Source organism: Filicampus tigris, chromosome 10 (genome assembly GCF_054856515.1).
Source record: "Filicampus tigris isolate MCC_2025a chromosome 10, RoL_Ftig_1.0, whole genome shotgun sequence".
NCBI lineage: Eukaryota > Metazoa > Chordata > Actinopteri > Syngnathiformes > Syngnathidae > Filicampus > Filicampus tigris.
In genome coordinates this window covers 2260004-2287500 of record NC_141226.1, presented here as the reverse complement: position 1 = coordinate 2287500, position 27497 = coordinate 2260004, and the positions used below count along the sequence as shown (strand labels likewise).

The 27497-nt window shown below is 39.6% G+C and overlaps 1 protein-coding gene and 1 long non-coding RNA gene across 2 annotated transcripts in view; one reads left to right on the top strand and one right to left on the bottom strand.

Annotated features, from left to right (window-relative positions):
* Positions 1 to 27124, top strand: part of LOC147140377 (glycogen debranching enzyme-like) — an 88143-nt gene extending 61019 nt beyond the window's left edge. Inside the window, 15 exon segments of the mRNA XM_086043091.1 lie at positions 1369 to 1499; positions 4668 to 4804; positions 4950 to 5083; positions 6347 to 6522; positions 6612 to 6714; positions 6830 to 6953; positions 8835 to 8933; positions 9072 to 9183; positions 15702 to 15837; positions 16589 to 16701; positions 17622 to 17833; positions 17915 to 18012; positions 18665 to 18752; positions 19092 to 19225; positions 20539 to 27124. Coding sequence (XP_085899217.1) covers positions 1369 to 1499; positions 4668 to 4804; positions 4950 to 5083; positions 6347 to 6522; positions 6612 to 6714; positions 6830 to 6953; positions 8835 to 8933; positions 9072 to 9183; positions 15702 to 15837; positions 16589 to 16701; positions 17622 to 17833; positions 17915 to 18012; positions 18665 to 18752; positions 19092 to 19225; positions 20539 to 20656 — 1915 coding nt within the window. The 3' untranslated portion in view covers positions 20657 to 27124.
* LOC147140378 (uncharacterized) lies at positions 9245 to 14555 on the bottom strand. The gene is made up of 3 exons (XR_015088415.1): positions 14420 to 14555; positions 11521 to 13395; positions 9245 to 9761 (listed from the first exon to the last, which is right to left on the bottom strand). It is a non-coding gene; the product is annotated as an uncharacterized LOC147140378 (long non-coding RNA).
* Positions 27125 to 27497: the final 373 nt, after the last annotated feature.

The window sequence follows — 27497 nt, the reverse complement described above, 5'->3', positions numbered from 1 at the left end:
TCCACACACTGTACTGTACGTGAGCTGAATCGGTGCGCGTCATCGCAGCCTCTCGCTTAGTCTCGTCCACTATTCAAATGTGTCGTTGATTTAGTCAGAGTCAAGCCGGATACTTTCTCCTCCATATTTGTAATGATGTGTTTGCTCTAATAAAGTTTTGTAAAAATCGGATAGTACAGTAGAACAGCTGTGTTTACAATTCGTGCAGCGCGCTCCCGGCCGGCCAGCGGCACGGACGACTTAAGACCGCCAAATAAAGTGTGAAAGTGTTTGTTACTTTTGTCTTAGTTTCTCTTAAAACAGCTTACCTTAACTACAATCCCGCGTTGCATTTTATCTAAAGTACTTTATTGATGTTATTGTGCAAAGATAAAGTTAATGCATGATTCCCCGGCGGCCATGCTTCTACGTTCCATCGTGCTCATCAGCTGCTGCGGTCGGTCGAAGCTAAATTCTGATCACAGCCTGCAAGCTTGGTATTTATATTCTTCATTTTGCATTTTTATAGTTAAATTGATTGTTTAACAAGTATTTAGAAGTGTGGGAACCATGTTGGCGTTCGCAACAGCGTAACAGAGGCACAAATCCCCCAAAATAAAACTGTACAATAAATATCATATAAAATACTAGTCATAATCATAAGTCCGACTCTACTTTGCGGGTTTCATTTATCGCGGCGGGTTCTGTCCCCCCATTAACCGCAATGAATGAGGGATCACTGTATTGTAATTTCTACTTTATTTCGGTTTGCAAGAACTAGGAAGAATTTTAATCCACCAAGATTGAACCTTTGACAACAATGTGACAAAACTTGACCATTTTAGTCAAATCGGTTCAGATAATGGACGGATGCATTTTTTATTCGATGGATCCTTTTAGATAGAAGGACTGGTGTACCTTTGATGTTCACCGACGGAAGCGCGGTTAAAATAACATGCTGGACTGACGGACTGACCGACAGACAATGACAGTTTGGTTCGGCTTGAAAAATATACGGATTGACGGATGACGGACGGGTACCCACTACCCAGTACCCACCCAGGCTGCTGATGGATGACGAATGACGGACCGGCAAACTTTAGTAAAATGCCCACCTCTGGGAAAACGTCAATCTTCATGTTTCTGCATATGTTTAGCGAACAGAAAGCATCTTAGATGTAGTCAACTCTTTGAGTGTAAAAGCACATTATAAATGTATTATTATCATACTGCCAAATAACTAGCAAATGGTCATATTCAGTTAATTAGGAAAAACAACACTTTGAATAGTTGTGTGTGTGCGTGCGTGTGTCTCTGCGTGTGGTTTTCCCATTTATAGCATCACTATGTTGTACAGTACTGATCAACTTGATTGAAACTCTCACCTAGGCTGATGTCAAAGTTAACACTAGCAGACATGAACTTCCTGCTATTTCGCTGCGATTCCGAAGAACAAGAGGATGGCGGAGGCTGTTACAATATTCCAGGATGGGGAACCTTCAAATATGCAGGCCTCCAAGGTAAGTGATATTGGAATACAGTGAATTTTCCCTATTTGCATCAAGGCTTTGTCCTCATCCCCTGTGGTTAGAGGTCTGCCAATAATTGACGCCCACACAGACAGGTTTATTATTGCCTACAGATGCCACTAGATTGCAACAAAGCAATTTGTATTGTATTTGTATATGAGACATGCCTTTGGCCTGAGCACAACAGCAAAATCCCCCAAAAATCTGCAAATAGGCCAATTTGCTAATGCCAAACCACGGTTGTAACACTGGACTCACAAATGCTAAACACTGTAGAAACAATATTTTCCAGTGCAGGGATGGGCAACTTAAATGATGGAGGGGGTCACAATTTTTCATCAGAACTTACTGGGGGTCTCATAGAGGGGGACCACACACCCTAACCAGATGCATGACCAAAATGCCATTTTAAATATGGACAAAATATATGATGGCTCCTGAAAAGCTAAATTCATGTATAATTGATGCCCATTGAAATGCATTGGGAAAATAAAATTGTTATTATTCCAAACCCTAAAAATTCTTCCAGAAAACGACTATAAACTTTAAAATATGCATTTCCACAGAAAACTGGGGTTGTCTTACCAGCCCAAAAAATGAGGAAAAAAAATTCCCCCAACCCTTAACTTTTAACTTGTATTATAACTAATTTTTTTATGTTTATAACTAATTATAAACATTTTTTTCATTTTCTACTGCTTTGTGCGGTACTCGGGGTCGTGTGGGGTTGGAGTTGATCGCAGCCGACTTGGGGCAAAAGCAGGGTACACGCTCGACCAGTCACCTGTCCATCCTAGAGCACATAATTGAAAAACTGTGGTTTCCCCGAGCAAATGAAAATTAAATTGGAATGACAAACATTTTTATAACACACATCCAACCTCGCACGCCCCCCCAAAAAAGCCTTCCCCAAGCAGATACTGCTTAACAAGTATAAAAGTACGTAATGGAAAGGAAGGAAAGCTTTACTTTTAGCATTGCATGTTGTGACTGGTTGTTCCTTGTTGTATATACACATACATGCAGTCCTCGAACTACGACATACGATGTTTCGACTTTATGATGCCCGTGCCTCTTCCTCTTCTCTTATATCCTGAGCACCGTAGTGACTACGTTTACATGCAGTCAATATTCGGGTTAAGGTCAAAATTCTGATTTTAAATATCGCGTTTACATGATTGAGCGGAAAGAGTTGCTCCGGCATTTGAATAACCCACTGTATACGGCGACACACGGTGTTCTGTTTTCACCACGGTGTATTTGGAAATTACTCAGCTCACACTTTTCCTCTTTAGTTTGCTCTTTATTTTCCTCTTGATGTTCAAAATTAAGAGGTGGAATGAGCCAGAGGAATTCAGTTGTGGCAGTAGGTAATAACATAAACAATGTTAAATGTGCAGTTTCAGTTTCAAATAAAAGCTGCATATATAATCAAGACAGTAACTTACATATAAATATGTCAAACTAAACGTAAATTGTATCTAAATAACATATCAAACTATATATACATTTTATTTAGATGATATAATAAACTACACATTTTTTTTAATTATATATAGGCAATGAGTCAACCATGAAATGCAAATCAATTAAATAACACTCTCTCATACAAGCTACGCCATGTCAACTACAAATCCCATAATGCTCGTGGTACCAAACGTCACCCGCCATCTGATTCAAACCCACCTTTATAACTTAACCAAACAAACGATCAAAACACCCGGCGCCCCCACAAACCAACTAACACAGTGACAAACTAGCACAGCTTCAACTAGTGTGTGGATTTGGCGCTTCCATGACGTGGCAAACAATCGCTACGACCTTTGGATGACAGACTCGCAATCAGTATCTTTGCCTTTTTCGCCCTCCTATCCTTCTTCTCCATCCATCTCTCAGCAGTAATGCTAAGTACAGCATCTTATGTTTTTATTTTACGGTGAAATCCGACATGCGGAAATTCGTGCTCCATCGCCAGTGTAGGAACGGAACTCGTTCGTAAATTGAGGACTTCCTGTATACATATACAGTAATCCCTCGCTAGTCCGCGGTTCAAGTTTTGCGGCCTCAGTGCATTGCGGGTTTTCAAAAAGTACTCATCAAAAAATAAAAATGAAGAAATACAGCCATATAGGTACCTATATAGCGGAAAGATGTTTCAAATACATAGTTGACTCGGAGGTTTTGTACATACCCATGGGTAGTACAAGGCGCGTGATTAGTTCCCGGCGGGAGATCAACGAGAGCACAGGTTGATTTATCCTGTGAGCTGGTTGGCTGCACAGCCTCACCCGGGATTTCCTTTGCTGTGTCTCGCCAGTCTCGTCCACACTAATAAACAAACTGCATTTTTGAACGTTCTGTTCGAAAACTCGTAACATTATTCAAATGTGCCGTTTAGTTAAGCGGATCGTAAACAGCTGTGTTCAGAAGTTGTGAGCGGAGCGCGCCCAGCCACCGACAAGCATAAGGACAACAAAACATCAGCAAATAAAACTTTCGAGTGTGTGTCAAAACAGTTTACTTTAACTAAAATCCCGCGTTGCATTTTATCCAAAGGTAATAACAACACAATAACATCAACAAGGATGTTATTGTGCAAAGCCAAAGTTGCCATGATTAATGCCGGTGACAGAGCTTCTTCTTCGTCGTCTTAAAAGAAGAGAGAAGAAGACGGAGACAACGACGAAAAAGGAGGCAACGAAGAAGACAACAACGAAGAAGAAGAAGCAACAGCAAATTTCATCAAGAGCAGAAGTGATGACCGTGTGTACTTATGATGGAACTGTTGTTGCACTGCAGTTGGCGTCGGCTACGGCCCACAGTAGCCGTGTTGGAATGATAAAAAGGGAGATAACTAAGCTATGTCTGACGTCTGTGGAATACGCTACAAAACACTTCAATCGGACACTTATAATTTATTTTCCCAAGCCACGCAGAGCCGCAACATAAGGATGAAAGAGTCGCATGCGCGCACGCGGGCTGCCAACCCCTGCTCTAGATTTTCAGTACAATTTACACTTATGCTAGTGAACACCAAAATATTACAATTTCAGTGTGTGTTGTTGGAATGTAAATAAAACATCTTTATTTGTCCCGTAATGGGCAAAGTCCAGATCAACTAGGACCTGATTTAGTATCTTGTGGTTATGATCTGTGCAGGTCTGATGTCAGTTTTGGCTGATATTCGTGCCAACAATGACCTGGGCCATCCTGTGTGTTCTAACCTCAGACAAGGTGACTGGCTAATGGAATATATCGCCAATCGACTCATACGTAGAGAAGGGCCTCTGGCACAGGTAAAACTTTAGCAGCCTTAAAAGGTCTTTGTATCTGCATGAACATAAGCAACTATGAAAAAGAATTGCTCCCAATGAGATCTCAGTGAAATCTGACTTGTATAATGGAGACAACTTCATTCATTTCATCATTTCATGTCTGCAGGTTGGACATTGGCTGGACGCCATGTTTGCTTATCTGAAGCACATCCCACGGTATCTCATTCCCTCTTACTTTGATGCTATCCTTGTATCAACTTTCACCACAGCTCTGGATGCAACTTACAAACTCATGTCAAGGTAGTTGTTCCGTAGTTATGCAACTTTCAAACAAGTCCTTTTTATATGATTTATCAATAGAAGTGTCATGATTCTCCAAATTCCAGATTCGATTTGATTTTCAATTTTAGTCATGTTTCGATTCTCTTCTTTTTTTTCTTATTTTTTAACACAGCATAGAGGCCTCTGCCATCTTTAGATTGGTTGGTTTTATTGGAATTTTGTACAGTAAATCTTATTTAAAAAGATGAGCTACTTACAAGTGATTATTCTTGTGTAATTTATTACATTAGGGACTAATGGCCAAATTAAAATTTGGCATTTACTATATAAAGGGAACATCAAGAGCAAGCAAGCAAGAGCGGCTATAAGCTCCGGTATCGCGCCTCCTTTATTTACGTTACAGGGCTCTTGACTAACCTTTTGTACCAGTTGCACTGTTGTGCCCAACATTTTGTCTTCGTTGCAAGAAGTTACTTGCACCAAAACTTTGGACCGCATCACATTTACATTTACCATTTATCTTATCCAGCAGCAAAAGTACAAGTATAGTCAAGAGGAAAAGCTTCGCAGCCGTCCGGCGGTTGCGTGAAGCTGCCAACCTCGAGGCGGGGTCACGACCGTCGGGCCGGATGACCGCTGAGGGAGCCTTGGCTGCGGATCTCATTCAAGTGAATGGGACCTAGGGCTCGTTCGGAAATACGGTCCAAACCCGCAATTGTTCACGCCAACCGTACGGAAATACTGTGCGTTGCTTGAATTTGCTGTTCAGAATTTCAGAGTGCACCAGAAATGGCGTGCCAGTGTGTGCACTAGTCGCTCCGATTGGAGACACGGTGCGCCAGTGCACAAAGTAGCACAGGGTGATTTTCCGAGCGCACTCCCTGTCAGTGCGGCGTGCACTATTCAGTACGCTTCAGTATGTGTAATAAATATGCTTTTTAGAGTCGAGGAGACTTCGGCTGGTTGTACAGTAGATGTACAACCTATATTTTTTTTCAGTCGCCGGATCGGCCCAAATTGGGCGCACCATAGAACCCTGCGTTATCTTACTAGTGGCCACGGCTAAAGTGTGCTTCATCGTCATGCCTTTGCACACCTCCCTGATGTATATAAATCTGGAGGAGGGGATCGTCGATCCTCCCGTTGATTTTGATGATCGAGATTGTGACGTAATTTCGATCGATATCAATAACAGAACCGAAATCGTGACACCTCTATTAATCAAATTTCAAAAAACAACATCAATACTGAGTACGTTTTCTGCTTGTAATCTTCCTTCAGTTTCATTCAGAGTGGTTCAAGCTTTGTGCGACACTTGGCATTGGGTTCACTTCAGATGTGTGGAGTCGGACGCTTCCCTGCCCTTCCTCCTCTTTCAAAGAAAATTGAGAATGTTCCGTATTGCATCAGCCCAATAACTGGCCAGAAGGAGCAGTGCTGTGTGACAGTGGCTGCAGGTCACCAAACTAGCGTGTTTTTATGGCTTTATAAAACTATGGTGTTTTTGCTACTCGCGATTATTACTAATTCAAATTTCTTCCATCAGGTCTTCCTCATTTCTCTACTGGAATTTTCCGTTGCTGGGGCAGAGACACATTTATTGCTCTCAGAGGACTGATGCTGCTCACTGGGAGACACACCGAAGCTCGGTATGCATCTGTGTCTGCGTACTTGTGTGATTCTTTTATGTCATGAATCATGATATTACTTCCTGTTTGGATACAGTCATTGGAAAATAAATGAGGCCTTCTGCTGTGTCCTCAGAAACATCATCTTGGCCTTCGCTGGGACATTACGTCATGGTTTAATCCCAAACCTGTTGGGAGAGGGTCGCTTTGCTAGATACAATTGTCGTGATGCTGTGTGGTGGTGGCTGCAGTGCCTCCAGGTAGGAGGAAACTGGAATGTACATATAAAGGCATACCGCAGAGATGCTTAACCCATTAAGGCCTAAAGCGCCTGGCGAAACATCCCTTTAGAATCAATTTAGGGTACTTTAGAATCAATCACACACTAAAATCTGAAGTTTACCCGGAAATACAACACCTACAAAATAATTGATATCTCGACCCCTGCAGCAGATAGAAACATTGTTCCAAAAGAATTTGAGAGTTTAGACCTGTGTCTTTCACACAGACCTGAGTTTATTATTACAAACCTTCAATATATATTTTTTTAAATCAACAAACTTGATGACTGTAAAAAATTGTTGAGTCCCCTTACTCTTTCAATCAAGAATGTAGAAATAAAGTCAGCGCAAGAAAAGTACTTTCACTTTTACTATGACATCGTTGCCCGAGCCGGTCACTATAAATATTGGTTTCAGTAATGAGGTGTGCCTAGAGTCCTTATGTAAAAATGTGACTAAATACCTACCACGGTGTAGCATCTGCGGGTGTATTTACCTTTAAATGTTCATATTTACCTTATTCACCCAGGGGCATGGTTGAAATGACCTCACCGATTTGAGTGGTAATTACCATAATACCATACCATAATTACCAAATCTTGGTCGACATCATCATTGTCTACAAACATATGTCTTAACCATGTATCCCGATCTACTGGTTCCACAAGTTCAAAGTCCACAAGCGCATCACTGCTGTCACTTATTTCAGGACTCCTGCAATCATCTGCGTCCACCAGTATGGCTCGAAAAAATTCCAGGATGTACTACGAGGGCTCACGACACGTGTATATTCAGATGCATTTCATTGGCTAAGATACAGAGAATTGGTTAAATTTAAAAAAATAATTTAAAAGTGACGTATCCGCTTTCCCGGCTGTAAAGGTGGAAATATGCAACAGCGCTCCTGGCTCCATTGGTAGAAACGCAATAATGGTCCTCGCCCCCCTTTAGACAGCAAACCATGTCCCCTTTTGAGAGTCCAGTGTCATCTTGATGATGATGACAGAAGACAGAGCCTTGTAAAGATGTTCAAACTGGTGACTGCCGATATTACACAAGGAAATGTTTTGCAGTAAAAGAGATTGTTCGGCATTAGCAAGTCTTCATTACATGCAGCTGATAGGACAGTTTATTGAGATGTGTTACCACGGCCATCATCTCGCTTTCTACCTCAAGGTCAACAGATGCTAAATGATAAAACCTTCATTAAATGGTTTTCCACTATATTGTCAACTGGTTTGTCCCCCACTGTCAGGTTCACACCAAGTGAGACATTAGAAAAAATGCACACAATGAGGAGAGAAGACACTCGACAACAATATTGTCTTTTTACTTGCAAGGAGAGCGCAGGGAAGTGTACGATTACAGTTCCTAAAACCCTCTGCCCGGCTCCCGTGCCTCCTCTCTTTTTATTTTCTTCGAAGTCCCTGATTACAAAGGTGTTCCAGCTCTAAGGGAAAGGGGAGCGAAAACAGCTGGAACACTATGAACTTGTTTTGTCTGTGTCTGTGAGTGTAGGTGTGTGCGCGTGTTTGTGTGTGTGTGAGCCATTAGCATACATATGTGGAAGCAAAGCACATCAAGCAAGTTGGGCGTGGATTTGGAAAAAGCTAAAGCTAAACCCACAAGCTAATAAAGCTAACGGGCCTTGTCCACAAGAATCCAACACATGAATAATAAAATACATTATTATTCTTACATCCCCCCGTGTTTTTGTATAATATAAAGCTAAACCTACAAAGCTAACAAGCTTAATTATGAAAAATCCAATACATGAATAATAAAATACATTATTTTTCTTACACCCACCCATTTCGAATTCTCCATTACATTACTATACTATATTTAATTATTTTTCAGGATTACGTCCGCCATGTTCCCCAAGGACATTGCATCCTCCAGTCTCCTGTCACGCGCATGTACCCAACTGATGATAGTGAGCCCTGCATACCAGGAGTGGTATGTACCTTCATAAGTCATCACTTGGCACCTCCCAAAAGTACTGCAATTAAAAACAATTTGAATCCTACAACCTTCGACCACCAAAAATGATATCATGTTGAATTATGTATTGAGGTATCCAGTGTTTGTGTACAGGAGCTGCCGCTATATGATGTGATCCAAGAGATTCTGCAGCACCACCTCGAGGGAATTTCCTTCAGAGAGCGAAATGCTGGACCCAAGATAGACATGAACATGAGAGACGAAGGTGTGTGTGTGTGGGTGCGTGTGTTTGTGTAAAATTTGAATTGATTTAACACCATAAAAGTAGCTGTTTTTTCTGTGGCACACATAGCAGGAGCACATACTAAAAAGAGAGAAAGAGCGAGAGTAAAAATTAAGTCAAATTTATTTATATAGCCCTTAATCACAGGAAAGTCTCAAAGGGCTTCACATGCCCATAGCCGACAGCATATACATGACATCCCCTGATCTTAACCCCCAGGAGGTCAAGAAAAAACTCAAAAAACCCCATCTGGGGAAAAATGAGAAACCTTGAGAATGGACCACAGATGGGGGAATCCCCCTTCCAGGATGATCAGGCTGCAATGGATGCAGAGTGAGCAACATTTAACAGACATTATGGTACTATACAGTATTTGTTAAAATAATGTGAACGTTAAATGAAGTGCTACAGGAAGATGACATCGGTGAAGTGAGCAGGGGCCCAATTGTCAATGTAGAAATTTTCATAGCAGCGCCACCGAGGATGTGGTCAGCCTCCGATCTTGTAGCGGTCAATTGCTGTGGGATTGAAACAGCAACCTCCAATTCGGTCATCATCACCTAATTCCCAAGCGTGTTAAAAGGGAGCAGAGAAAGAATAGAACCGGCAGTAAAGAGGCCAAAACAAACAGTTAAAATAAATACAGAAGTGTACAAATAAGTCTTTAGTCGTGTTTTAAACCTTTCTACTGAGGTAGCGCCTCTAATATCCGCGGGTAGGGCATTCCAAAGCATCGGTGCCCGAATAAAAAACGCTCTAGAACCTGCGGACTTCTTTTTGGCTCTCGGGATCACGAAAAGGCCCACATTTTGTGACCAAAGGTTTCGGATCGGAACATATGGCATCACTAGGTCAACGAGATAGGAAGGTGCTAAGCCGTGCAATATTTTTCAGGTAATTAGTAAAACCTTGAAATCGGATCTCAAGTGGACTGGGAGCCAATGCAAACTGGCTCGTATTGGAGTAATATTATCGAACTTTCTCATCCTTGTCAGGAGTCTGACTGCAGCATTTTGGACTAGCTGCAGACTTTTAATACTAGACATGGGAAAACCAGAGAGCAAAATGTTACAATAATCGAGGCGAGATGTAACAAATGCATAGATTAAAATTTCTGCATCACTGTTCGATAGAATTGGATGAAAAATGCAGTTCTAGTAATATTCTTAATGTGCATTTGAAAAGACAGAGTTGTACATTAAAACATTACACTACACTGTGGGCATAATTGTTAGGCAAGTGAGTATTTTGAACATTTCAAAATTGTATGCCTATTTTCCAACTCCAAGCTAGATAAACTTCATTGCTTGTTGGATTTAAGCATCTCAGGTGAGAATTTGTGTAGTGAAGGAAGGTGTAACCTAGGGCGATATGACCGAAAAGTATATCACGATATAAGTGTTTCATATTGGTCGAAATCGATATACATTTAATTTTTTTATTTTTTTCAACGATTGAAAATAATGACCCGAAGAAAAATACATTTAGGTTATTTTATTTTAAAATAATACTTAACCTTTAATAAGAGGTCAATATAATTATGAAAGAGTGAAATAAACGGGTCGATATTAAGATTAAATTAACTCAATTTTAAAGATAATGAGCTCAGAAGGGCTGAGAAATGTTTGAAAAACTGTCAAAATCTAAGTATTTCATAACAGTCAATATTGATTATTATTGATTTTGTTTTAAACCTTTTCTTTAAATAACAGTTAACTGTTTTTTGCACATTGTTATGTAGTGTAATTTGCAGTTTGTCCTCCATCAATCAATCAATCAATCACATTTTATTTATATAGCACTTTTCATACATAAAAATGCAACTCAAAGTGCTTTAAAACATTCAAAGCAAAACATAGATAATTAGAAAAAAAAAAAAATCCGTTCATGCCCTCCCTCCCAACAAACCCAAGACAGATATCCATTAGTACATCAGCAATCATTCACACACACACACACAAAGTGCACAACCTGATAAAATGTGTTAAAAAGACATGACAAGGCACAGAGAAACCATATGAGGAAAGGTTAAATTATTTAAAAGTTGTTGAAAGCCAAACTAAAAAGGTGTGTCTTGAGCTTCCTCTTAAAAATATCAACAGTCTCTGCAGACCTGACGTCCTCTGGCAGGATATTCCAAAGGTGAGGACCAAAATGGCTGAATGCAGCCTCGCCATGCATTTTGGTCCTCACCCTTGGAATAAATAAAAGGCCGGCGCCAGAGGACCTCAGGATCCGCGAGGGTTGGTATGATAAAAGCAAATCAGATAAATAAGATGGCCCAAGACCATTAACACATTTATAAACTAATAAAAGTACCTTAAAATCGATCCTGAAAGACACAGGGAGCCAATGCAGCAATTTCAAAACTGGCGTAATGTGCTCCCGCCCTCTGGTTCTCGTCAGCACCCGAGCGGCTGAATTCTGCAGTAGTTGCAGTGGTGAAATGCTCTTTTTCGGGAGGCCAGAGAGCAGGGCATTACAGTAATCTAAACGACAGGAAATAAAAGCATGCATCAGCACTTCCGTGTTAGCCTGAGAGAGAAACGGGCGGACTCTGGCGCCATCAGTGCATTGCAAATGCTTATTTGCATTAGGCCTACCCCAAAACAGTTGTTGACACACATATATTAGCCTTCATTCAATGTTCATCCAATGTAAGTGAAAGAATACTCTCTTGCAGTGCATACATCATCGTTGACCAACCGTCTTAGGACTACTTTAATCTTTTTAGCGGACTCATTATTGCCACAGTCCATTCATATTTTACTTGCTTATTTTACCTTGAGTGCGATGCCGGTGTCGGATAAGGCTAAGTACTGCTAGTATGTCAAAGACAAGAACTCCTCTACACCATGGCTCCATCCACGGGGTTTTAATAGGGTTATCATGCATCATATGATTTAATTGTAAGAGTTTAATTGAGTCGAGTGGTTATTTATTCGAGCAAAGCTACGGCGCTCGCTCGCTGGACGCGAGCAAAGCTTTGCACAGCTGCTGGGCCCGCGAGCATGCTGTTAACAGCTTCTTGTTGGTTTAAATGCTTCTTCCTCGTTGGATTAAAAGCTGCTTCTTCTTTGGTTTAAACGCTTCTTCATGTTTGGAGGCGGAAGTGCGCTGCCTACATCACGCACCATGCTGCGATCGGGTTTGTTTTTCTTTTTTTTTCTTTCTATCGAACGTTTTATCAAAGGCATTTTCTATTGGTATCGATCACGTGTCAATCGCGAAACATATCGATATCGATGTATCGGCCCAGCCCTAGTGTGGCCTACTGTAAGGAGATCAACACCGTATATCAAGGTCTGCATAATTATTAGTCAGCTTCAGGTAAAAAAAGAGATTTAACTGACTTGGAAAAGTCAAAAATTGTAAAAAGTCTTTCAGAGGGATGCAGCACTCTTGAAATTGCTAAGATATTGGGGCGTGATCACAGAACCATCAAACATTTTGTTGCAAAGAGTCAACAGGATCGAGGTAAATGTGTTGAGAATAAAGGGTGCAAATTTACTGCCAAAGATTTGAGAAGAATCAAACGTGGAGCTACCAGTAGCCCATTATCCTCCAGCGCTGTCATATTGCAGAACTGCCAAGAGTGCCGAGAAGGCACAGAGAAACCGTATGAGGAAAGGGTACCCAAGGGGAGCTCACCCACGCTGAGGGGAATGACAGCCCACGGCCACAGGGGCGCCACCACCACAGAGACCCCCTGCCCGGATTAGACCGGCGGACCCCACACAAAGTGTAGAGGCCGCCGGTCACCCGGACCCAAGGAGTCCCTGCGATGACAGCCCCCGTGGGAAGGGCAGCCACCCCTCCCTCAACGCAGAGGCCCCCAATTGAGGAAACACTGGAGCTAAAAGCAGACAACAGCCAACAGCAGAGAGCAACAAAACTAAAAGGCAGAAGTCGTATAGTCTAAGAACTAAAATCAGTAAAATAAGATCAAAATAATCTTCAATCAAAAGAAAAGATGAATCATTTAAAAGTTGTTAAAAGTTAAAAGGTTGGAGGGTCATAAGTTACCTTATCAGCAGGCCATTTGGGTACGTTCTTCTTAGGCACGCAACAGAGGAAGGGGACTTTTTTAAAGTTAGAAAATAAAAACACACCAAGTTTACAGACAAACTAATGATTCGAGTCCGTTTGTCACTTACCTAATATGTTGGTAACTTGTTACACCGCAGTACTGCTCTGAGAAAAAAAAAAGAATACATATTAATCATTCCGATTTTTGTAAAAGTGTGTTTATTTTCCTAGACTAGTTGCCCCTCACCCATCCTAAATGGACACACATTTTGATACACAAAGCCTCTCAAGAAATAGCCGGTAAGCAACCGTTTATCTACATTCCTCCGGTTTACTCCCCCCAACTGCCTTGCTCACAAGTGCTCATACACATACGCACGCACACGCACACACACCCACACAGGCAGACACATCCCCTGAAGGGAGGGCTGCATATATACACACACACATGCCTTCAAAAAGTAAATGACGTCATCAAAGGGGCGGGCCTTAAACCGGATATGATGTCATAAAATGGACATTGTTTGGGCGGGACTTGTGGACTACAAAATGACGCCACTTCCTGGTTAGATCAGGACTACAAAATGATGTCACCGAAGGGGCTTGGCTAGGGGAGGGTCTCTACTTCCGGACTACCAAATGACGTTATCAAAGGGGCGAGCCTTAAGATGGATATGACGTCATAACAGGGGCGTGGTTAAAGTGGGACTTCCTGTTGACGTCACACCTGTCAAAAATTTGACGAAAGCGGGATTATATACTTTGATATGGAATTAATTAAACATATTATGAAACATGCTGTGCAACCTTTGACATATATTTGTAACTTGTCATTTAAAACTGGTGTCTTCCCATCAAAAATGAAAATCCAAAAGTTATTCCGATTTATAAGAGTGGAGACAAAAGATTTATTTACAAATTACAGACCTATATTGTTACTACCACAAAATACATGAAAAATGATGTTGGAAATCACACAGAAAATGTTAAAAGAAAAATTTCAAAAACTATAAGTATCCTTTATAAAACCAAGGATATCCTAAATAAGGCATCTTTATATATATTACATTGCTCATTATTCTGCCATACCTGACATACGGTGTGGAGATATAGGGTCATACTTACAAAACAAACACTCAGTCTATCTTTAAGCTACAAAAAAGAGCCATACGAGTGATTAACCACTCACCTTATATAGAATCAACAAATCCATTATTCATCAAGTTAAACACTCTCAAATTCTATAACTTAGTTGAATTTAAAACGGCACAAATAATGTACAAAGCCTACTATAACCAACTTTGCCTCAGTATCCAGAAGCTGTTCAAAATCAGACAAGATTGTTATAGTCTAAGGGGTACAAGTGTCTTTAAAAAATCAAGGACAAGAACAAACATAAAGCAAATGTGTGTTTCTTCAAAAGGTGTGAATTTATGGAACAATTATGAAATACAACTGAAAAGTTGTGAATCATTTTCAGTATTTAAAATGAGGTTTAAAAATATAGTATTACAAAAATATATAAATCAAGTATAGACACAGGAAATGAAAAGTGAATCTTTTAACTTACTGTCTTTAGTTTTTGGTTTATGAATATGATTATCTATACACGTGTAAAATGGGGGCATGTCTGTTTATATTCTTACTTTTGTTTTTTATTGTTTCTATTTGTTGCGTTTACCTTGTATATATGTAAAAATATGCGTCGTTTTTTTTAGTTTAGTTTTTATTTGGGTTATTTTCGGGTATATGTGTGTATGTATTTATGAATAACCCACCTTCGTATCAAAGGAGAACATGATTTCTAATACTTTATAGTGAACAAGGGGTAGGACACGACAAGTTTTTTACGTCTTCCTACTCCCTGAAAGACATGAAGAAAACAAAATCAAAATAAAGGATCAGTACTTATCTTAATTCAGTAAAGTTTATATGTTCAATAAATCAATCAATTCAACTAATAATAATCAACTATATCAATTAAAGCAATTGTATGTATTCATCTTTGCCAATTAACTCATTCACTGACAGACATTTTCAGACCCTCTTTTACCCTAATGTTTGGAAAAATGTGAAAAAAATATAAATAGGTTCCTGGGACTGAATGGCTGAACTGTGAAAACACAATTAAATTCGTCAATGGCCATGATATTAATGGCAGAGTTAATATCATTCAAACCCAATTCCAATGAAGTTGAACAGAACAAAAAAGTAGCTTATTAAAATGACTAAAAGAATGAACACTGACATCATTTAAGCACATTTCTAACCAAACATTTTAAAAACATTTAAAAGCAAAGGAAAGAAGTAAAAAGTAGGTTTCTGACGGGGCTTCCCTTGTGTACATAACTGGCAGAGGGCTGCCCAAAAAACAAGAAACTAGATCAACACTGAGAAGTTATTAAAAAGATCAGATGACACTGTACTGAGCCGTTTGCGGTACCATCTCAATGCGTTCTAATTCTTTCTAGGGTTCAATGTGGTTATTCACGTCGATCCTGCAACAGGCTTTGTGCATGGAGGAAACCGCTTTAACTGTGGCACCTGGATGGATAAAATGGGAGAGAGTGAGAGAGCAAGAAACAAAGGCATACCAGCTACTCCCAGGTAACACACAGAAATACTGGTTTGCTCAAATAGGTGGGTGTGTGACCACCTTTTTCTCTGTGTGTATATGTGTTAATGTTGGGCATGTAATTCACAAAAAAAGAGGACCATTTAAAAAAAAAAAAAAGAAAAAAGACTCATTCTGAAAGACGACCAAACTTTTATGTGTGGGTTTCTCTTCTATATTTGCGGTCTCAATTGCTGTCAACTGAAGTTCAGCAGATGATGGGGTGATGTCATAGGACCACAACCCAAAAGACTTCAATAGCTCAATAGAAAAACTAAGTGTGTCACTTTTGGAGTGGCCCAGGTAGAGTACTGATCTGAACCAGATACTGTGGCATGACCTCGAGGAAGCGATTCACACCAGACATTCCAAGAATATCGATTGAATTTCTTTTGTTCTTTTGCTGTTTTGCTGTCATTGATGGGATTACATTTTATCTTCTCAACCCTGATGTTCCCATGAGTTATGTGCTGCACCTATTGAAAACTGTGACACAGCCACTATGAAAAAATACATTTTGGGTGCAAAGGTTTCATGGAAGAGCACATTATTATGTGCGGGCCTTAAACCGAATTCATTTGGTGTAATCTTTTACACAGAGAAAAGATTGATTGCATATTAAACTAAAGCATTTAAACAAACACCTCAATTTCATTTTCCCCATTTTTCGAGTTAACGATTACAAAAAAAGCTTTCATGATTACTAATGTAAATCAGAGATGCAATGTGAAATCATCTTTGCAGAGACGGAGCAGCCGTGGAGATAATTGGTCTAAGTAAGTCAACTATCCGCTGGATTGTGGAGCTACATGCCAAAGGACTGTTTCCTTATGATGGAGCGAAAGTTCACAGAAATGGTAACAAGCACACATTACAAATAAACATTTTGATTTGTTGTCCAATTACATTTAATTGTTTTGACTGGATGCTGTGAAATTGTGTTTTTGCATAGTATTGATGCTTTTTATTTATTTCTATTTATTAACAGTCAACAGTAGACTTTATGCAATCAGGGTTTTTGCAGAAAGAAAGAAAGACTACACCAATGCTATTAATTTGTGATTGGATGGTCTAGGGTGCGGGGCTCCCACCACACGAGACAAGGCTAAAAATAGTACAGTAGCTTTTAGGCTACTGTACTACCATGGTAGCACAGAACAACCTGGAATGAACGAGGTTGTGTTTGTTCAATGTCTTGATTGGTTGCGCAAATTATGACATTACAGTCGATCACTGATTTTGCATAACATTATTAATTTTGATCGTGATCATATCGCTGTAAAGTCTATTAAACAATTAGCCGCTGTAATTTTTTTTTTTAAATCTATCTGAATCAAATAAATAAATATTGAATAAAGGTCACTTCAAAACTGAAAAAAAAAATCTGAAGTAAACATGCAAGTGTGTCTTTTAAAGCGGAACACTACTGCGTTTTTTTCGATGATGTGGATCGTGTGGATTTCAGATCATCAAACAAGTATAATAAAATATTAATATCTCACAAAAACAACCCAAGTTAATATAAAATTCTGTTTCTAAATGAAGAATATGTATTAAAATAAGGTATAAGGAGAAATCCCACACAAGAACGGGGAGGGCATACCCATGGGGGCCAGAGACATGCAAGTTTTGAAACTACAACCTCTCGACTGTGAGGCAGTTGTGCTAACCACTGTCTATCATGTTCTCCATGGAAATACATACTTATATGTTATTAATTTCATAATACTGTACCTTTCGCAAGCTAAGTTTCAGATTCCATTGTATTGTGTCACAGGTAAAGAGGTGTTTATCTTATACGCCAAATGGAATGAACAGATCCAGCAGTCCTATGAGCCATGCTTCTGGGTGTCTGGTGAGCCATTGGACCCCAATGAGAAGCATTTGGACCTTGTCCACAAAAAAGGTATCTATAAGGACAGTTATGGAGCATCTAGCCCCTGGTGTGACTACCAACTGAGACCAAACTTTACTATTGCCATGGTCGTGGTAAGTTGGTACTGCTACTATTGCAATAATAAATTTGAAATATTAAGTGCTGACACAGCTGAGGGTTTTTTTTTCTGACAGGCTCCAGAACTTTTTACAGTGGAAAGAGCCTGGAAGGCTCTTGAAATGGCTGAGGAGAAATTACTGGGACCCCTTGGAATGAAAACCCTTGACCCTGAGTAATACAGCTTTCTCAATACTAACATATGGAAATGTAGCTTAAATGGAGATCAAAACAATCAAAAAATCTTGACACTGTGAAATTTAACGATGCAATATTGATTTATTTTCGCATGATTATCATGATGCGTTAGAGTACGCCCGTCTGTCAGTACCGATGGAAGTACATCAATGATGGACTCCCGTTTTACAGAAACAATTTTCGACCTTCCCCCTGACTGCCACGAACCTCGAAAAATAGTATAATAATAGTATAATAATTTATAGAGTCTTTTTGTGTACAGGTGTCCAAACTGGTTCTAAATGAAAACAATTGTATGCTGTTACCCTTGTAAACTTTTTTTTTCTTTTTACTGACGGTCCTAAAATAGCATTGGCGGAATGTAATGTAGCGATGAAGAAAGTGCGTTAAAAATAATGACAGACGGACTGGACCAGTTTGAAATAATAACTGACGATGACGGACTTCTGGGTACGTTGCTGGCGAATGAGGAAAGTTCACTGATGCACCCACGACTGTATATAAAACTATGACGGATAAACAAACAAAAAATACTGACCTTTAAAATGTAAACGACTCATTGTTTTGTTTACTGTGGTTGGATTTTTAAATGTGCTTCCTGATGCACTGATGATTTTATGTACTTGCAGTGATATGGTCTACTGTGGTGTGTATGACAATGCGCTGGACAATGACAACTATAACGTGGCAAAGGGCTTCAACTACCATCAAGGACCGGTGAGAAAGTCCATTTGAGTTTGCTGCAACCTCAGATTTCTTCAGAAAACATTTCCTCAGTTTATCATCTACATGTGTGCAGAATACCTGATCACAGCAATTGTATTTAAAGGCAGAAAACTTTTAAGTCACAGGTATTTGGAATTGAAAAATAGAGCATTGTATTTTAAAATTAAATCAATTTATGAAGATCTTAGAAATAATTTTTACTCAATTTTCGACATGAGCATAATTTTCACTTTTAAATTCATCCTGCAGACCAGATTGAACACTGTGTTGGCTAGCCCTGGACTAGACAATTAACAGTTCAACTCCTCTTTCCAACTCTTGTTTGTCCAGGAGTGGCTTTGGCCTGTTGGATACTTCTTGCGTGCTAAACTGTACTTCGCCAGAAAGCTTGGTGAAAAAACCTATACCAAGACGGTGACCCTGGTCAAAAATGTTCTTTCACGACATTATACTCATCTGGAGAGGTAGGAATGTTATATATTCTACATGAAAATGATACTCACACACTTTTCTTTTTTTCATCCAGATATTATACAACTTAAACTTTAATATGACCGAATTATTATATTTTGACTGTGAATTTCCATAGCTTATTGTGCAGGGTTTCCGTGGGTCATTACAAGTCATTAATTGTTTTTTTGCAAAAATTAAGGCCTTAAATGGTATTAAAATCATTAAATGAAACATCCAGACACATTAAAAATTGAAATACAATTGATGGAGAAACATATTTTTTCACGCTTTATTTTGATTATATAAACATTTTATTATGGCTCTTTTGTCTACAGCTCGTGCCCTAAGGCAGAACACCAGATGTTTGGAATATTACATTGTGTTAACGATAGGGGTGTCACGGTACGCTAAATCACATTTCGGTTCGGTTTCTTGGAAACTTCGGTTCGGTAAATTTTCGGTACAAAAAAACTGATTTTTTTTTTTTTTAATATGTTTATTTTGAAAAGATAACTAGTAAATGGTACATTCGGGTGACATTCTAAGAAATTACACCAGAATAGAAAATACACTAACAATAAAGTCTCTTAATTTTGTAAATTAAAACAATCTTCTGAAATCTTTAAACACTCAGTCAGCAGCAACAGCCTATGACACATCTAAGTATTCAAGTTAAAGACAAGTTGTCATTACAGTACATATATACACTTTTTGTGATGAATAAAATACATACAATAACAGTTACAATTATTGCTAACTGTATTGACTCTTTTTATAATTAAATACAGTAACTATAAAGTATTTATTAAATTATTCAGACTTTTTAGGCATTGAAATCCTTGAGTGTTCAACAGCATATTATAACGAATTGGGTTATCTGTGTTGTGGTCGGATTTCTGTTTTGCTGAGTTGTGATGTTTCCGAGGTTCATGAATGCATCGTACGGCTAGCGAGAGAAGCAGCGGAGAACGAAGAACAGAGCTGTTGTACTTTGTTTTTGGCTAAAAATACTGCTTGCTTCCTCATCTAAGAAACATTCAAAGTCGGATGATGTCGTTTTAAGTGTTATTATGTTAGACGTGCTAGCTACAATATAGCCGCCGAACTCATGTAGCAATGTCGGCACACAACTTTGGAACTTATACACGTACCTTTCCCCATCGGCGATTTTAACAGGAAAGCTAGAATGTTCCCAAACAGTTAGATTTGCTGATACCTGCAGAAACCCTGTTGTGGACATACCGATGGAAAATACATCATGAAGAACATTAAAGTAATCTGTGATTAATTTTTGCTTTCCACCTTTTCATAAACCTTTGTCTAGGTCTCCATGGAAAGGTCTGCCAGAGCTAACTAATGAGAATGGCCAGTACTGCTCGTTTAGCTGTGAGACTCAAGCATGGTCTTTGGCTACTCTGCTGGAAGTACTGCATGACTTCTAGAAAACTTCTGCAAGTCCCTCTCCAATGTTTCATTAACTCTGTGCTACAATGGCGATGGGTTTGTTAGGTTTCAGTGGCTTAACAATGTATTGCATGTTGAAATTAATTCAATTAGAAAAAAAAGTTTTAAAAAATCGCGAGAGACGCGTGATCGATAATAAAAAATGCCTACGATAAAATTTTGGATGGAAAAAAAATCAGAAAGCAAACCCAGACCGCGGCATTGCGCTTGTTGTTGGCAGCACTCAGCAGCCTCCAAACATGAAAGAAGAAGCAGTTAAACCAACAAAGAAGAAGTTGCTAAACCAACGAAGAAGGAGCTGCTAAACCAATGACGCATGCGTGTGTCATAATCACGCGAAACGAGAGTGTGGCTTGACTCAAATAAATGACCAATCGACTCTTGCAAAACAATTACATTGTGCATACTAAGCGATTAATCACCTCCGGATGGAGATGTGGAGTACAAGTAAAGGAGTTCCCTGTTATTGACATGCTAGCGCCAGTGTTAGCCATGTCCGACCCTCAGCATCGCACTCAAGTCAAAATCAGGCAAGTAAAATACAAATAGACTATGGCAAATAATGAGTCCACTAAAAAGATAAATTTGTACTAAGACGCTCAGTCAATGCTAATGCATGCACTGCAAGAGAATATTAGTACACTACACTTAAATTCTATGAACATTGAATGTAGGCTAATGTAAGTGTATCAACATTACTGCTTTGGGGTAGCAAATAAGCATTTACAATGCACTGGTGGAAGAGAAACTGCACATTACACTATATTACAATGTACACAAAAACAGTTTTTTTATTTTTTTTATTTTAAATACATTATACAATCAATAATTACCAATATTGACTGGTATAAAATACTTCAATTGTGAAACATTTTTCTGCCATTTTGCCCAGTCCTACTAAACACATTATGTTTAAAAAAGAGTTTATTTAATCTTTATTTTGACCAGTAATTTTACTTTTTCATAGTTGCGTTGACTTCTTTAAATCAATTCACGCATCTACTGTCAGACATTTTTACACCCTCTTTTACCATAACGTTTGAAAAAAAATTGAAAAAAAATATAAATTCCTTATAAGTTCCTGGGACTGAATGACTGGACTATGAAAAGACAAGTAAATTCGTCAATGGCCGTGAATGAGACAAGATTAAAGTGGAAGTCAACCCAAAAATGTTCTTGACAAGAATATGTTCTATGCTGGCCCACTAGTCTAAATATCGCATTCTGATTAATATTGTGTTTGTGGAATATAATTTAAGCAGTGAAATCCACCCGTTTTTAGCCATCTCAGGGGGTGGCCATTTTGCCACTGTCTCACGCCCAATTGCTCAGGTAACGACCAATCATGGATGAGTGTTTTAATGCCGTATCAGGGCCCTTCCAAATACTAGTAGCTGTTTGCACCGTTACAAGGTTGTTGCAATACTATACAGTGGTCAACACAAGTTATAGGCCCAAACATTTGCCTAAGAAAAAAAAGTAAACATTTTCATACAAATAATGATGACACCATTTTTAACTAACAAATTTAATTTGAATGAACAACATATGAAATTGCAAACATAAGAAACTATCAATTGTGACTCGCACGTATCTCACGCTTCCTTCTCCCTCTGTCCTGACGCGACTCCGCTGTATTTTATTTTCTACTCTCCTTTGCCAATATAAAAACATAGCTGTTGCCTCTTTTTCTCTCTTGTGGGAGAAGATGAGGAGAAACTCACATGCCACCTTCGATTAGATTTAAAAACTGAGAGAACGGACATGAAAGGGTCCCGGGGGTCTTGCGCAGCTCGCTGAAGTTCCATTCTCACCATAGTTGCCAAGCAATCATCCTCCTATTTTTATTGACACTTGTGTCCTCTTCTTCTTCTCATAACTCACTAAATTAATTGTAGTAAGCCGAAGCATTCTGTGCGAGACAGTGCACAGAGGCGATGTATTCAAATTGGTCTACAGTACAATGCGGGGTTTGTACGCTGTACAAAAAACGTAAGCTGAATTGCCCTGTATAAAAAAAGAAATACAGGCAGTCAATTAGGACACAATGTGGGTTGGTACGCTGTAAAACACAGCATACAAAAGAGCACTGTAAAAAAAAAAAAGAAATCAGTGAAAGGTGAATCGCGGTATAGCGAGGGAGCACTGTACAATAAATTGTAGCCATAATTTATTAACAATTATGTTCATAGAGTATTGATTGAGTTGTACAATTGTTTTATCCTATTACATAATACGCTGCAATAACTGGCCTGCAGTAATGTTCTTGACAAAATGCAAAAAATTGGGAAATTCTGACTAGTTGTTATGGAAGTGAAGTTCTTTAGGTTGGCAACTCTGCATATGTTGCAACAAAATTGGGGGCGAACACCCAAGTTTGTTTTTCAAGAATTATATTTATAATATAAAATAATAATTCTCTGCAAATAGCAGTAAGACACAGTGGAATAATGTTATTGTACAGGTAGTAGAGGAATCAGAAATAATTTGTAATGTAAAGAAAAAAGTAGCAGCAGTAAGAAACTAATGTTATTGTCAATCTGTGCAGTGATGGCTCCTGGGAAGAAGCTGAGGATGAATTTGGTGGAAGACTGGGCGATATGGTTGACAAGTGTATCACAGTGTATATTTCATATCAGTCTATCGATTTATATTGAATATTATTATCATTATTATTATTATTTCTTTTCAAAATAAGGACCTGGAGAAAAAAAGCTGAATTGGGTACATTTTAGTGTTGTTCCGATGCCATTTTTTGGCCCCGATACCGATTCCAATACCCAGCTGTGCGGTGTCGGCCAAGGCGGATACTGTACCGATACCAGACTTTTGAGGGAAAAAAAAAAGATATACATGAGAATTTTTTCTTGTAATTCTAAAGAACTGCATACTCACTTGGATGTACAACCATTGCTATCATGGCTTGGTCTTAAAAACCTTTGTGAAACAGGAAAAAATAAGAAATAATATACACGAGGTATCTTTGAGAGGGATTGTGTCGGATTAATTACAAAAGCTACAGGACATTATTATAAAAGTTTGTTTTGAGTATTAGTGACCCATCGCAACAACTTCCGCTCCCAAATCCACTTTCAAAACCAAAAACAAGCAATAGAAAAATACAACAAGTTCAACTCCAAAATCCTAAATTGAACAGGGTTTGTTGTTGCGGTCCATTCCCGTTGTTCATGCTCGCTGCCGCTGCCCCCGCCGCAAGCTCTTGGTGCTTGTTCACATGTTTCGTCCTCAAATGTTTTATCAGGTTTGATGTATTGAACCTGGCCACTTTAGTTCCACCTCTTGCAACTTTTGCACCGCCAGTTTTGCACTTAGCTGCTGTACTCGCTGGAGTTTCTATGTTGAAGTACAGTACAGGAGTTCCATATCGCCGCCGACATTATTTCTCCTTTACCTCACTGTTTTTTTTTCCCTAAACATGAAAAAGCCGCCCCGCCATTGGTTAAGAGCGTCCGCTCTTGGCCAGTAGCGACGGCTAATACTGAACAGTCACCACACACCAGTGTCGTGAATGAGCAAGATACAAGGCGCTGTATTCAATGTAAATTGAGCAGGGTTTGTTGTTGCGGTCAATTCCCCTTGTTAATGCTCGCTGCCGCCGCAAACTCTTGGTGCTCGTTCACATGTTTCGTTCTCAAATGTTGCATCAGGTTTAACGTATTGAACCTGGCCACTTTGGTTCCGCCCCATGCAACATTCGTTCTAGCTGGAGTTTCTATGTTGAAGTAGTTAAATATCGCCTGTACCCGGGACACCTCCCGATACCAGTAACGGTATCAGAACAACACTAGTAACTTTATTTTCAAATATAAGTTAAACTTTAATACGAGGTCAGCGCAACTATGAAAAGGTCACATTAACTGATCAGTTCAAAGATTAAATAAACATCTTTTGAAACTATGTGCTTAGTAGGGCTGAACGAATCACAATGAATGTATTTCACATCAGTCTATCGAAAATTGACTTTTTTTTTCTTTTTTTACCTTTAAACTAAGAAAAACACTCCCATTGATTAGAGATGAAATAAAAACAATTACATTGATTCAAGATAATAAATAAATAAAACAACTATCAATAAAATACCATTCAAAATCTCTGGTAATAAAGCTAATTTTCAAGGAATGTAGAAAGGGGGGATCAAGGTTTGACTACTACAGCGCCCCTAATGACCGCCGGCCGGACTGCAGCCGCTTTTGTGCCTCTGGTAGAATAGCCGTAGAAATGAATGGGAGCAAAAGCACCCACTGGTTTTATGCAATTTTTGCTGACTTTCTGCGGCTTTCTAAAGCCCGCCTGGCTCCGGCAGAGCTCTGGGGGTGTCTGGGAGCAGCTGTCCTCTGGGAGTGGACACAGCCCGGGGCACTTACACTCACGCCCGGGTCCGTGGAGCTCCTTGGGCTACCATTGGCTGATCAGTTGGTACCCCACCACCTGTCCAAAGAAGGTGCCCTCTGCCCGGACACTGCTTTACAATTGTGTACGTTGTAATGTGCAATGTTTTCATCGCTGATGCTCCTCCAGCAGTGCACCATAAATGTTTATTTGTGGAAGCAGTATCATTAATGCAGTTACATTAAACTTTGTTCGCTGTTCATACAATATAAGCAGAGTGAACTACCGGTAATACTTTTGGGAGTGCAGGCATAACAATTGACCGTCAGTCTCAGGACTACTTTTCTTTTTAGCAGGCTTACCATGTCATAGGACACTATTTACTTGCCTGTGAAGTTCGATGCTGATAGCAAGTCCTTTACTTCGACATCATGTATCCATACAAAGGTGTTTGATCGTGTAAGTATACACACTGAGGTGACTGCTCATTCATTTGAACAAATTTAAGATTGAGTCACACTTTCATTCATCGTACAAATGCCACACATACACATACATGCACGCACTTCTTCGCTGGTTCGACGGACAAGGTTCACAAAAATGGTTCTTGTGCACTGAAAATACTTGTGTGGTCCAAATGTCCTCTTAGGCACTTGTAACTATGGCAGAAATCTAACGTCGTAATGTAGCCTCTGCAGGGTCAGGTTTTTTTTTTTTTTTTTTTTTTTTTTTTTTTTTGTAACAATATATATCAAGTGCAATCGATATTGATCACGTGTCTATCGCGATATATTGAATTATCATCCCGGCCATAATTTGTTGTCGTTGTGATTGTCCTGTAGCGCTTGCCAGAGGGCAGCAGTTCAAAGAGGTTGGTGTGCGGGTGGCTGTTGTAACCAGTGATTGCCTGAGTTTGTCTGAGGCAACGGGACATGTTGATCTCGTTTAGGAAATGGAAGGAGCTGCCGATGAGCTTCTGCTCTGTCTTGACCGCTTTCTGGAGTCTCTTCCATTTTCCCTCAGTGAGATGGGAGAACCACAGAAAGAGCGGAAGTGAGAGGCACAGGCAGACTGTCACACCAACGGTCAAGTTAGGCTTTGGTCGGACTGCCAGCCAAAATCCGATTTGTAGCCCATCCAAATTGGTACTGGATGGCTCTTTTGTAGTCTGTATAGTCACAAATCTCATGAAATTGGATTTTTGCAAGACTGATTGAAACCACATTTGGGAGGTAGTTTCATATCGCATTCGGTCAGGATGCATCTCATTCTGAACAGCTCCAAACACACCAATAAGATTTGACTGTCCTCGATGCAAGACCCAATGCACCAGTCCAGAGAACAGGGACGTACTGGGACCAAAATTCGGCCCGGGAATATTCTTCAACGGCCGGGGGTGGGGGTGGTGCTGCTGGCGACGTCACACAACGACACTTAATCCTCGACCTTGTAAGAACGGAGCATTGACGTCAAACACTACACGTGCTGTATGCCACCTCCGTTCTGACGTCGTTGCCACAGAAACCTGTCAGATGTGTCAATAATGTGGCCTAGTCTTAACAGGGACAGACACTAAAAACAGTGCGGACAGTCAGCCCTAAAAATCGCATTTGAGAAGGAATCTGATTGGAATCGGATATGCCTGCAGTCTGATCGCAGCCTTAGTGTATTTTTGGACAGTGCGAGGATGCAGAAAGATCATGCAAACAAAAGTAAAATATGCAGGCACAAAGGCAAACAAAGAGGATCCACATATCATCACGGACAGTGAATGCAGAATGTTTTAAAATAGTGCAACATTACCATGATGCTAATTGCGTTATACCATACAGGGATGTATATGATAAAAAAAATAAAATACTGCAAGTGAATCATCTGTCAATTCTGTGTTGCCACATTTGAATCACATGTCCTCATCAGTCCTAGGTCCCTTGTTGTCCTTGTCTCACTCACTTTTGCTCTGTTACTTTTAACTGTACTACTAGCCATTTGTAGCACATTTTATGTTCACACACTGTTCCCTTACGGAAAAAGTCACCCAAGTATACCTGTACTGTCCTCTATTCAATAATGCATTAAAAAATTGATACATGCTGCCTTTGTGCCTATTTTCCATTCATATAATGGCATTCATCCAGGCAATGTACTTTAAGCATGCTGGTCACTTAGGGATATACTCAGAATGCATACTTTTTATCTACTAATATTCTCCCGTCCAGAATTCTGACACACCCTCCTTGCGTAACCTAAGAGTCAGTGCGCCAACACCAAAGAGGCACGGCTCACTGAATTCCGAGGCTGGCTGCAAATCCTGGAGTATGAAGTTTTCGTGAGACATGCGAAGGTCACTGAAGCATATGAGAAAAGATTTGCACACTTTAAATTTGACAATACCTTACGTAGCAGTTGTGTCAGCATACTCATAGGCCGGCTCATAGGCGGGGGTTTTCCAGCCGGACAAAATGGTGG